The sequence below is a fragment of the Aedes albopictus genome, chromosome 3 (genome assembly GCF_035046485.1).
Source record: "Aedes albopictus strain Foshan chromosome 3, AalbF5, whole genome shotgun sequence".
NCBI classification, from domain to species: Eukaryota; Metazoa; Arthropoda; class Insecta; order Diptera; family Culicidae; genus Aedes; species Aedes albopictus.
In genome coordinates, this window is record NC_085138.1 from 339,033,275 (window position 1) to 339,046,670 (window position 13,396).

The window sequence follows — 13,396 nt, forward strand, 5'->3', positions numbered from 1 at the left end:
ACGCACTTCCTGAGATAATACTGTATCGCCACAGCACATACCCTCAGGTATGAGTGTAAGTGCGCAAACGCAAGGATCTGCCTTTCGCGCGTATGTCCTTTGAGACCGTTGCCGCCGCGCGCCTGCTCAGCTGGATGATGACGAATCCCAGGATAAGTCGATTCAGCAGAGAAAATAACCGTACCGACCGTCGTCATCATCTTTAAGAAGGGTTCGAGCCCTTTTGTACCGGGACTTTTAGAAGGGAGACCGACCGTCTGGAAGTCATCGGCCGAGACGAAGAGGATGATGTGATCGTTGTGTGAGTAGTACTGCGAAGCTTCCGCCAGAATAAGGGGGTCTGCACAGCAAGATTGCGATCCGGGGTCCTCATTGCGAGTTAGACCATCGGAAGGGAACGTTCGCGAAGATTACCGTCGTCGTCGTAGTCGTCGGGTTAAGATTAGATTTCCTTTTCAGGCACAGTGGCAGAGGAAACGGAAAACGACCGTTATGGAATAGGCGCGAACCGCTCGGTTGTTTGTCGAGATAGGAACAAAAGAAAGAAACGTTAGGGAAACTGATTTTCGGAGTTTTATGTTATTTTTTGTTGGAAGTTTCTGTTATGCAATGAGTTTTTGAGAGAAGTTTTTTTTATTTATTCAAATCTATCGCACAAACGCCACAAAAGTCTATTCAAAAGTTGAAGTGTGTTGAATTTTCGTTTGTCGTTTCGAATCATTTCAAACACCAAAAAGAAAGACAGTCCACTTAGTTGTAAGGAGCCAACCGTTGTTGAATCGAATCCAATCGATTACGCAAAACCGTTACCAATGTTTTCCAAGGCGAAACTGAAGAGATTTAACGACATCCCAGGTGAGTGAAAGTGATACGTGACAAAGTGATCGCCTTCGGGGATTACTTAGCCAGACAATTGTGGTTACTTTAGTGAGGAGAATCCCTAAATAATCGATACAGTAGTGTATTTTCATGACGAAAAAAATGTGCTTGATTTATCGGTTTAAAATCATCGGATGAGAACCATTTCAAACTTTGATTTTCAAAAAATCCTCGATGATTGTACAACGTTTTATGTCTACGAGTAATGTGGCTCCTGAATGATTTTCCTAAATGAAAGGAAATCATGAAACCGTGGGAAAGTTTAGTTGCGGATCCCTTCTAAGGACTATTACGAAACCAGATTTACCTGTCTGGAAATGCAGACTGCGCAGGAAGCTTTATTTACCATAAGGGTGGTGTGATTTTACAAGCAAGTAAATAAAGAGGGGTTGGAATGGATGTGGGAATTTCTAATGCAAAGAGTGAACCTTGGACTAGGGTATGAGACTATTTGTGCAGTAGTTTCTGTTTTGGACCCTTTTCCTTATAACTTTGGCATCGAGTACACGTGGTCAAATATATGACAACTTATCATTCACGAGGCATGAAAAAAAAACGAGTAAACATTTGTTTGACACTAATGAAAATTCGATCGAGTCAAACCAGATGTTTGAGCGTTGGTTAGTATTTGGTCAAATATTTGACCCTGTGTACTAGTTCATATCTTCAGTCATACAATTGACTTTCGCCCAGTCACTCCTAAAAATGAATAGGTGTAGCGATCATCCAACGATGCAACGCACATTGGGCAAAATCAAGCCCAAAGGTGGAAAAAATTAAAAACTTTCTTAATACAAGACACTATGTGACCATTAATGGCTTATTCGAAGCAAATTTTCTCAAAAATTGGTTGGTGGATGATTCATGTACGGGCAACTTCTCTGAAGCGACTTATAGAGCCCGTTTTACCTCAGTTTCCCCTAAAATTTGTGAATTTCTGTTATTTTACGGCACTTGTTATGATTTTAATGATTATTTCGCTGGGATACCATCGCCCCACTCCCATTGAGTAACGTTACATACAAAAAGTTATTAAAATGTTGGAATTTTAGGGTGTTGTGGGGTAAATTAGGCAATGGTATATTTTCAAGGTAGAAATTCATTTTTTAATTTTAAATGATCGAATACACATGGTTTATTCCTAAAGAAACCATTTTTGGCGAGTTTGATCTCAAATTATTGGTTATATTTAAGTTTTCCCGCATACAAATATGTGTAGTTCCCATCTTTATACCACCGATTCCGAACATTTCCAAACGATGTGCCATTGCTTATATACTCCAAAAATATCCTAAATGTTGTTTGCGCATATCCCCATAGACGGGAGGTGACGGCAGCATATAGTTTTAGAGCTTAGTTTACCCAAACTCCCCTATAAACTTATTTTTTATTGTTTTTAAATTAAAACAACTTTAACTTGACACTTCTTTGTATGATATGAGTTAATATTGATGAAGAGCTAACCAGTAATATCACTGTATCCTATGGTTTTATAAGACGTTTCTCTCGGCCAGACCGGAAATCGAAACCAAGATCTCTGGATTAGTATGTCAATTCATCTGGATCGTCATCCCAATTTAAAACTTTACTACTTACATACATCCGCCAGGAATTGCTTAGGAATTATCTTCAAGAAGTTTTCCGGGAGATCGTCCAGGAATTTTTCTGGGAATTCCTCCGGGGATTCTTCCAGGAATTCTCCGGGAATTTCTTCAGGAAAACGTCCGGTTTTTTGTTCAAGAAAATTCCTCCGGGGATTCATCCTGGAATTCCTCCGGTATGTCTCCGGTAATTCCTGCGGGAATTTCTTCAGAAATTTCATTAGGAATTTCTTCAGGAAATCCTTCCAAAATTTCTCCTGGATTTCCACTGGGAATTCCTTCAGGACTTCCTCCAGGAATTTCTCCGGAAATTCCTTTGGGACTCCCATCAGGAGTTCCTCCGGTGGTTCCTCCGGAAATTCATTCGGTAATTTCTCCAGGACTTCTTCAGGGTATTTCTCCCGGAATCCCCCGGAGATTCCTCCAGGGTAATTCCCCCGGGGATTCCTCCAGAAATTCCACCCGGGGATTTCTCCCGGGATTCCCCCGGGTATTCTTCCCGGAATTCCACCCGGGGATTCCTTCCTAAATCCCCCCCGGGGATTCCTGCCGGAATTCACGGATACATTCCAGGAATAATTCCTGGGGAAATTCTCTGTGAAATTTCCGGAGGATATTCTGGAAACAATTCCGGAGAAATTCCTGGATTGTCGGAAGAATTCCTGGAGAAATACCGGAAGAAGTTTTGGAGAAATTACCGAAGAAATTCCTGGAGGAATAATCGGAGGACTTCCTGATGGGAGTCTTACAGGAATTCCCAAACAAATTTCTGGAGGAGTTTCTAAAGAAATTTCACGAGAAATTTTGGAAGGATTTCCTGATGAAATTCCTAGTGGAAATTCCTGGAGTCATTCCCAGAGTATTTTTTTGAGAAAAAAACCGGAAGTTTTGTTGAAGAAATTCCCGGAGATATTCCTGGAGGAACTCATGGAAAAAATCCCGGAGAAATTTCTGTAGAAATTCTTAGAGGAATTCCTGTGGAAATTCCCGGAGGAATTCTTAAAGAAGAAGGAATTCATGGAGGAATTTCCGGAGGAACTCATGAAGGAATATCCAGGGAAATTCTCAGTTAAATTCTCGGAGGAAATATTGGAAAAAAAATCCGGAGGAATTCCTGGAGAGCGATTCCCGGAAGAATTCCTGGATAAACTCCCGGAGAAATTGCTGGAAAAATCCCAGAAGAGTTAATAGAGAAATTACCGAAGAAATTCCTGGAGGAATCATCGGAGGACTTCCTGATGGGAGTCCTAGAGGAATTCCTGGAGAAATTTTCGGAGTAATTTCTACAGAAATTCCTGGAGGAAATCCTGGATAAGTTGTCGGTGGAGTTTGTGAAAGAATCCCTGAAGGAGTTCCTGGAACAATTTTCCAGAAAACGCCATGCTTTTAGCTCGTTAGAGTATCGATAAATACGTGTTCAAATATTTTACACAAGGTGCCACTTAGCGAATAAATCACAAATCCAAGACTCAACTTTCGGACAGTTTTTAGCTTGCTGAATTACTTTGTTGAAGTCGGCATCATTCTATCTTATCAGGATTCTGAGAAATTGAACATTTTTGACCATAGCGACACCTAGCGAACGTTCCTCGAACCAAAGACGCCATCGCCAGATAGTTCTTAGCCTGCTGAACAACTTTGCTGAAAACAGCATGCTTGTAGCTCATTAGGGCATCGAGATAAACGTGTTTGAATTTTTCAAACTCAAGGCGCCACCTAGCGGATAAATTTCGAACCAAGGACTTTACCAGCAGATAGTTCTGAGCTTGCTAACAAACTGCCGAATACAGCATCAATCTATCTCATCAGGTTTCTGAGATATGAGGGTTTGAACATTTGTGACACTGGCGCCGCCTAGCGGCCGAATCGCGAACCAAAGTCGCCTTTGCCAGTTAGTTCTTAACATTCTGAACAAATTCGCTGAAGACGCTATTCTTATACTTCATCGGGATCTTGAGGTATACGTTGTGCAAAGTATATGGCCAATTTTGGTACCTCAAGACAATTCGGAATAACTCCGGAACCATGTGGACCAGGCACCCATGTCCCAGGAACCCTAAACTAGAAGAGTTTTTCGAAAAGTTGTGAAAATTTCATCAAAATCCATCGAAAAACAAAAAAGATATGACCATTTTTGTGATTTTCCGAAAGTACAAAATGTACGTTGGCTGGATGAAGGTTAATATTTCCACAATTTATTGCTCGTGACTACCTTTTGTTTGATGGTTCATCATCTCAAAAGCATTTCATAGCTCAAAGTATAAAAAGTCGTTGTTCGTTTGAGACGTGCTTATGTAAAATCTACTTCCCAACCGTTTGGCACTAGGGAGGTTTTCGTACATAGCATGTAGGAGAAAATCTATTGAAAACTTTACTCAGTTTGTAGTTGAGAATCAATTCATTGAGACAATTGTATAACATTATGACAGAACACGTGGTGCAAGGACATTTTTTGGTAACTTTAATAAAAAGAAAATAGTATCATGTTTACTAAATCAATAAATGAATAAAACAAAAAAACTTCGTGTCACACATCTCCCTATCCGTTGACGGTTAATGGTAAATGTTCTTAATGCCTTTCACAAAAAGCCACAACTCCAACATGAATGAAATCCGTCAGTAAAACGTTTCATTTCAGCTGCAAAGCAGTCTTAAAGATAGTTATTCCTAGTCACAGTTAGGCACCACAGGAGTCAAGAGGGGTTCAGTTTGCACTGTTTCCTTATCACCAACTGTCGTATGTCTCTCGTGTTGTCCATGCGCCACAAGCACGCGACCAGCAAAGGAGTATGTTTGGACAGATGTATTCTTCTGTCTGCTACAATTCCCTTTCTTTCGCTTACCCAAAGTCATAAATTCAAAAGGAACAGCTGTACGGTGGAGTTCCTTAACAATTACCTCGAACACTTTTTTTTTCTTGTCGGTAGAATGTCCCATTCCCAAGACAACGATTTGTCCCGCTTAATCAAAAGCGAATGAGAAACCGATTAGTTCTGTAGTTATGCTGGGAAAGTATGACGATGCGCTCAGAAGCCTACCGGAAATCAGATCAGTAATAGAAAAGCCGTTGATACATTCAAACTTTATGTCCAAAAAAAATCTTTCCCTTTCTGATGAAAATGATTAATTGTTCCGATGCAATAGTTGAACCCGTACTGCACAGATACGGTCGAACGCCCACCTTCGCTTTTCCTTTGTGCAGCATAGGAAACTTCTGGCTTCGAGGAAGGGTCAAACGGTTCGAGCCCTACCTCCTATCTGTAGAGGATAGTCTTCCGCAAAGGAAAGAAACTTCATTTATCACGCTTGGGTGGCTTTCGTTGGGACTAATTTCCAGTTTTGGGTACCGATGACGAGTGCGCACCTTTCGCGTATGGTGCACGTGGAGAGCTAATAAAAAAAAGAACGTTGGCACAAGTAACGATCGTATTGAGCAAGATGAGAGGGGATAGATAAACTTAGTGGCATGCGACCTGGGGGCATCCATGAACAGGAAGCAAATATATTAGATTTTGGAAGGTTGACAGTGTAGTAGGTATACGAAACATAATGTTGAATCGGGATCCAATTGAGTTGCTGTAATCCAGAGACAGTGAATTCGATTATACGGCAAATATATGATATTGGGCGATTTGGACTGCAAGCCATTAAAATTAACATGTAATTAAACGTCTAAAAATACTACTGTAGGTTCCCGGCCTAAAAGGTTATTAAGTGGTAAAAATTTCATCGAAATCGCTTCTAAGCTTTTTTTTCTAAAAATCAAAACCCAAACCGCGTCAGAGTAAATTTAGGCATTTTTTAACAATGTTTAAGGACAGACTTGAAAGAATCCCAAAATGGCCGTCACAACGGCCGACTTTGGCAACTACTCACGATTTCAAGCGCACAAATCTTTTCGTAAACAAAACCAGCGCATCTGATCTTCTTATTTTAAGCTTATTACAAGTGAGCAAGAACAGAATAATGAAATGCACTGTTGGTTGGAGCTTGTTTCTCGAGATTTGTGCGTCTGTGCGATCTTATGCACTGTTGAAGCGGGATTTCAAGACGTTTGTACTTAAAGTCCATGTGCACTATTTGGACTGTAGAACTGTCCTGCCCCGTTCATTCATTTATTTGGTATTAGGGTGCCTGTACCAGTTATCGCACCACCTAAGAAAAACTATTTCTACAAAAATAAGAAGAAGACCGACGAATGTAAATAATAAGTCAAATGATTGATTAGTTTTCATACTTTACAGGAAAAATATAAAAACGGAACCAAAACTACTTTTAGTATTTATTACGGCGTGTGCCAACGATAGGAACCCTGTACCAGTTATGGACACATTTGTTAATTTAGGTTCCACTTTGCACTATTTACATGAATTCCTTATGGGATTTGCCATAACTGGTACACTATGGCGAAATAGGGTGCAAGGAGGCCGAAAAGTTAAGGAAAATGATTTATTTCTACCATAGTTTGAGCAAATTGTGAAGTTTGAATGATTGCAATCATCTTTTGTGATCGTGATCTGTTGTTCGTGATTTTTTTTCTTGTTGATTTGTATCTTTAAAGGTTGAAAATCAACTATGGCGAATTTGAGGTACTATAGCCATAACTGGTACACTGAGCCTACTTCCAGATAAAACCGAATCAACAATATTTCTCCATCCTCGGTCACGCCCGATGCTCGCCAAGTCACGCTCCACCTGATCCACCCATCGTGCTCTCTGCGCTCCACGCCTTCCCTTGCCAACTGGATCCGTCGCAAACACCAACTTTACAGGGTTGTTGTCCGGCATTTTTGCAACATGCCCTGCCCATCGTATCGTTTCGGCTTTGGCCACCTTTTGGCTGCTGGGTTCGCCGTAAAGTGCAGCGAGCTCGTGATTCATCCTGGTCCATGTCTCGTGTCCGTAGAGAACCTCCACCGGTTATATTAGCGTTTTGTACATGGTGCATTTGGTGTGTGGGTGAATCCACTAGCGTGCACAGGGACACTTACCCCCTTTCTATAAAAATAATATATCTAAGAAATATGGTGCGAATGTCGTCCTCGATGGTTAATAGCATCTCATGCACCACATTGAGATTAATTGAATAATATTGTCGTCAAATGCAGTATACTGACATCATGCCGCTTTTTCAAGTTCTAGCACCACCTGAACATCTCATATATCATCTAAGCATTTATTTCACATTAAAATTTTTAAAATTTGAATAACATGCACCATTTTGGCATTTGATTGCACCATTTTTGTAATTCTGTGCACTTTGGATCTAACCACGCAATGTTGAGAATCCCTGAATCATGGTGGCAACTAATGCACTAATAACACAAACAGTTTCTTAGTATCCCATGCACAACCATGATGTTCTCAGAATCATCTAGGCACCATCTCACGCACCATATTTGAATCAAATATGCGTCTAATTGCGAAATCATGCACCATCGTTAAATTTCATGTAGTACTAAAACTTTTCAAGCGTAATCGTGGTGTTCACTATATCATCTAGGCATCTATTTCACCATTATTATTATATGAAATTTCGTACATCAAAATTGCATTTCATGTACCATGACTCCTGTTGACAGGAGTTGACTCTAACGCATCATACTGACATCTTGCACCATCTTTGAATACCATGCTCCATATCAGCATTCCGTGCACCATCCTAATGATCTCAGTGTTTTGTAGGGATCCTATACACCACGGTGGCATCATTCATTCATGTAGAATTTGTAGAATTTCCAGGAGAAACTACTAATAGAATTGCAAGAGAAATTTTTAAAGGAATTCCCTGGAGGAATTTCATGAGGAAACTCTGATGGCATTCCTAAAGGAATCCTTGGCGAATTTCCTGGAGGAATTCTTGGAGGAATCCGTAGAGGAATTTCTGGAGAAATCCGTAGAGGAATTTCTGGAAAAATTCTTGGAGGAATTTCTGGAAAAATATGTATTTCTATAAATTCCTGGAGAAATTTCTGGAAGAATTCCAGGTGGGGTTCATTGACGAACCCCTGGATGAATTCCTGAAGTAAACTATGGAGGAATCCCTGAGAGAAACCCTGGAGAAACTCATGGAAGGAATCCCTGGCGGAATCCCTGGAATAACTTCTGGAAGGATCCCTGGAGTCATTTCTGAAGGAATCCTTGGCAGGAATTACTGGACGATTTTCTGGACTTCTTCCTCGAGAAATTTCTGGAAAAATTACTGGAGGAATTGTTGAGGAAATTATGTAGAAATTTATGAATTAATTCCTGGAGGAAATCCCGAAGAAAATTCTTGAGAATTTCCTGGAGAAATCCTTCGAGGAAATTATCGAGGAAATCCCGGAAGAGTTCCGTGAAAAAATCCTTTAAGATTATCTGGAGGAATCCGTGGAAAAAATATTGAAGGAATTCTGGCTGACATCCCTAAAATATTTTCCTAGAAGAGATTTCCTCCTCTGGAGGAATTCTTGGAGTATTTACTGGAGGAAATATTTGAGGAATTTCTGGAAAAATATATGAGGCTTTCTGGAGCAATTTTTGGTGGAATGTCTGAAGGAACTGCTCGAGGAATTTCTGGTGGAATTTTTTTGATGAATTTCTGAAGAAATCCTGGAAGAAAGCTCTGGAGGCATCTTGGAGGACATTCTGGAGGAATGCCTGAAGGAGCTCCTCGAGGAATTTTTGAAGGAATGCCTTGAGGCTTTTTTTTTTGAGGAAAATCTGAAGAATTTCAGTAATTAATCTCTAGAGTAACTCCTGAAGAAATTCTTGGAAAAAATGTTGGAGAAATCCATGGAGGAAGGATTCTCTGGAGGAATTCTGGCAGAAATTCCTAGAGGATTTTCCAAAGGAATGCCTTGAAGAATTTCTGGAGTTCTTCGAGTTTCTTCGAGAAATTTCTGAAAGAATTTCTGGAAGAATTTCAGAAGGATTTTCTGAAGAACGAACCTCCGATTTACTCAAATTTTGCGGCAGGTACCTTTGTGTATACATGCAGGCGTGAACTTGGATGCTGTTGCATGTCGTTGCCGGTGCGCATGGAAATGTATGGCTTAATTTACAAAACTGCAAAACTGCAGATAACTTTTGATAGAAAAAAAGACATCTCTATTTTTATTTGATATGTTACGTATAAATGTCTCAGCTTTCAATTGATGCAAAAAAATTGAAAATCGGTGGTTGCCATCATGGTGAAAATAATGTTTTGGTATAAAAATCCAAGATGGCGGCAAAAATCAATATGGCCGCCAACTTTTTATTATTGTAAATAGTAGCTCTATCTTTCCTCTTTTCAACAACAATTCGTTTTGATGTGGTTTTTGGAGAAATTTTCGAGATATAACGGTTTGAATAAGCCACCATTTGACCAAAATCGAGGGGTCTGCAAAAATTGGTCTGGCACTAACTAACATGGGTCCATCAATTTGAGTAACCAAATACATTTTCCTTATTTGCTTAACTAGGACTTACAGAAAATTGCCACGTTAAACATTTTTGAAGACAAGGTGTAAATAGTGGGCCGGCCTCAGCGAGAGTTACCCATTAGCAAAGTCGCTGATACAATCCAGACCGCTGTTATGAGGATTACCTTTTTCCCGTCCGTTACCAAAGCACAGAGATTTGGGGCTAAACATTTACTCTAAGACAAGATTGACGCAATCCTCCAACGGCCGAGAGCTGTACTGACCACGTCCTTGCGACAGCTGAGAGATGGGGAACGAAAACAAGTGGCTGCAGATACTAAAATATCACAGTTGTTTTTTTACGTTCAAACCCGTCAAGGTGATATGGGACGCCGTGTTATTTTTCCTATCTTCCCTCTCTTTCTAACAATTTGCCTCGAGATTTTGAAGATGGTAATCTCGATTTATATCGTACAGAAGATGCTGAAAAACAATCAGCATATGCACAGCAAGTGAGCATACACAATGATAAGTTTTTGTTACAAAATATGACATAGATTCTCAGATTACCATCTTTGTAGCAATAGAGCAATGGCGGGTATTTCCTCAACCGTCCCGTTCATCCTTAACTTGATATTTAATTTGAACAAAATTCACCAAAGGGGACAGCACACTTTGATCATGGTTAAATTCACGTTTACTATGATCAAATAATGAGGAAAACACTCAAAGGGGTTTAAGGTGAATATATGACGAAGCCACACCTCGAATTTTCTAGAGCACAAATCTGAAGAACCGAATGTCGGTTTGAGCTAAAAAGTTGATCGATTGGTTAATCGCTGGTGGTGACCAATCGATCAACTTTTCAGTGCAAACCGACATTCGGTTCTTCAGATTTGTGCTCTTGAAAATTCGAGATGTGGCTTCGTCATATATTCACCTTAAATCTTTCTCACTTTTTTTTGGTAAAAATGTATAACAATAACATGGGACCCTTTCTCGTCGAATTTGCTCAACAGTTTTGAACCCTGGTTATTAGTATGACCAAATTATTTTCCAAAATTTTGTTTGTTTTCACGTTATAATTCCTCAGCTTGCAGTGATCGGCACAAAAAAAATCCATTAAATAAGTGATTACAGTTTCTAATAAAAATGTCTTGCAAAAAATGTTAAAATATAGGGTATTGTACCATTTGGGCAGGTGTACCTATTTTGGGCACATGTCGCTATAACTACAGGGGGTGGCCAAAATGTTTGGGATAGGCAACTTTTTTTCTCCCACAAAAAAATTCAACATACTGTAACTTTTCATAGAGTACATCAAAAAATCTCAAATTTTGACTGTTTATATGTGCATCAATGGTACAAATTTGGGCTCGATTGAATAGTTTTTCACGAAGTTAGCACCGTTCGAGTAAAACACTATTTTTTAGACAAATCATTTTTGAGCTGTCATATCTCGGAAACTAGTGAACCGAATTGAATTATTTTTTTTAACGTTTGATACTTAATACAACGTTATAAAATGTAATATTTTTTCACGATGAATTAAGTTATACCTGGTTGAAATTTTTACCCATGTAGAGGAAAATTAGTCAAATTTACAATACCGCACAAAAATTACTAAATGTGTTCTTCCTTTAAGCTAAATTATCTCTAATATATCTGATTAAAGATAACTTGAGAACAGAAGTGGAAAATCTTTGGACATCAACACTAAAATTTATTGACATTGACGTAAAAAAATACATTTTTTCGAGAAAAATCCAAAAAGTGTCTATCTATGATAACTTTTTTCAACGTTCAAAAATGTTTTAATAGTTTGTGAAGCATTTGTATATTGTTAGTGTACGTTCAAAATTTCATTCAATTCGGCTCACTGGTTTCCGAGATATGACAGCTCAAAAATGAGTTGCCTAAAAAATAGTGTTTTACCCGAACGGTTCTAACTTTGCGAAAGATTAATCAATTGAGCTTAAATTTGCACCAATGATCCACATATAATAGGTTGACAAACAGTCAAAATTTGAGGTTTTTTGATGCACTCTATGAAAAGTTAAAGCATGTTGAACTTTTTTGTGAGAGGAAAAAATTTGCCTATCCCAAACATTTTGGCCATCCCCTGTAAGTCAATTTCAAACCGATTGATTTGAAATTTTGTACAGAGTTAGATAGTGTACGTGCCTAACTCTGGACAAAATTTCAAATCAATCGGTTTGAAATTGACTTAGTTGTAGCGGCAAGTGCCCAAAATAGGTACACCTGCCCAAATGCCCTACCTTCCAATGAATCATTAGTTCATTAGAATTCTCTCAGAATTTCATTCGAAAAACTACTAGAAATATTTTCAGAATATCAGTCAGTGTCAGAGTTAGAAGCACAATATTAAGGAATTGTTCTTCCAAATGTTATAAAATTTTCTCCCTACACTTCTGCTTTTTTACCGGAATTTCATGGAATTCTTACTTTGTCAGAGGAGACGAACCAGCCAAGGGCTGAAAGTCTCTATAATAAAAACAAATCAATCAATCAACTTTGTCAAGAAATCAGTTCTCTAGAAATTTCTACTATTTTTTATTTATTTTATTTATCTGTCCTTCATTACTTATTGTTTTTTGTGCGTTTTTATTCCCTGAAAAAAAAATGCAGCTGCAACCATTAACAAAGGTTTCTTTTGGATATTTAAAATAGTTTTTAAAATTCATCCATACGGTTTTGATTATTCTTCTGAGAGGTTTTCATAAACAAGCGCAAAAAGTCAAGAAACTTTTTGTAGTTTTTTTTTTAATTCTTCATTTATTTCAGCATTCTCAAAAAGACTTGCAATGAGTTTATTTACAATTTTCATTTGCTGTATTTTAATATAAGAGCAACAAGTCGATGCAATCCATGTTGCAATCCGTAATGTGCCATTCGCAATTTCATTTGAAAGATTTAAAAAAATATATATAAACAAATCATTATGCCTTTCGCAGCGATTTACGCAGATTCCCTCTATTATAACTATTTTTCAGATTTTCTCCTGTCTTCAAGAAAATCCTAAAAAGTTTGTCTAGATGTTTCATCATTCCTGACAAAAGAAATGATTCATGTAGAATTAATTCAATAATGTTTCTGATATAATTCCAATATGTTGGCAGTGGAGCCTCGTGGCCATGCGGTTAGCGTCACCAAGCGTATAAACGTACCATGCCATGGGGTGAGGGTTCGACTCCCGTTCCGAGTGATGAAACTTTTCGCAAGAAATGTTTTTTCCTCGCATCCATCGGAGCTCGTAATGTGTGTCCGTTGTCTAGTGTTAAGTTTTTTTTTTTTTTTATCTGGATTAACGAGATTTTTAGCCCTAGGCTAGTTCATCTCGGGACCCACGCTTTACTTCCCTTCCGAAGGAAGAACTCACATTTTGCGAGTTTGTCGGGAGTGGGATTCGATCCCAGGTCCTCGGCGTGATAGTCAAGTGTTCTAACCATCACACCAGGTCCGCTCCACTGTTAAGTTTCGTTCAGTCTGTAGCTCGCTCTCATTCCTAGT

General features: G+C 38.8%; 1 protein-coding gene across 1 annotated transcript in view; it reads left to right on the forward strand.

Annotated features, from left to right (window-relative positions):
• Positions 1-276: 276 nt before the first annotated feature.
• Positions 277-13,396, forward strand: part of LOC109424684 (interaptin) — a 31,882-nt gene continuing 18,762 nt past the window's right edge. The window contains exon 1 of the mRNA XM_019699848.3: positions 277-855. Coding sequence (XP_019555393.3) covers positions 813-855 — 43 coding nt within the window. The 5' untranslated portion in view covers positions 277-812. The remainder of the gene's footprint in view (positions 856-13,396) is intronic.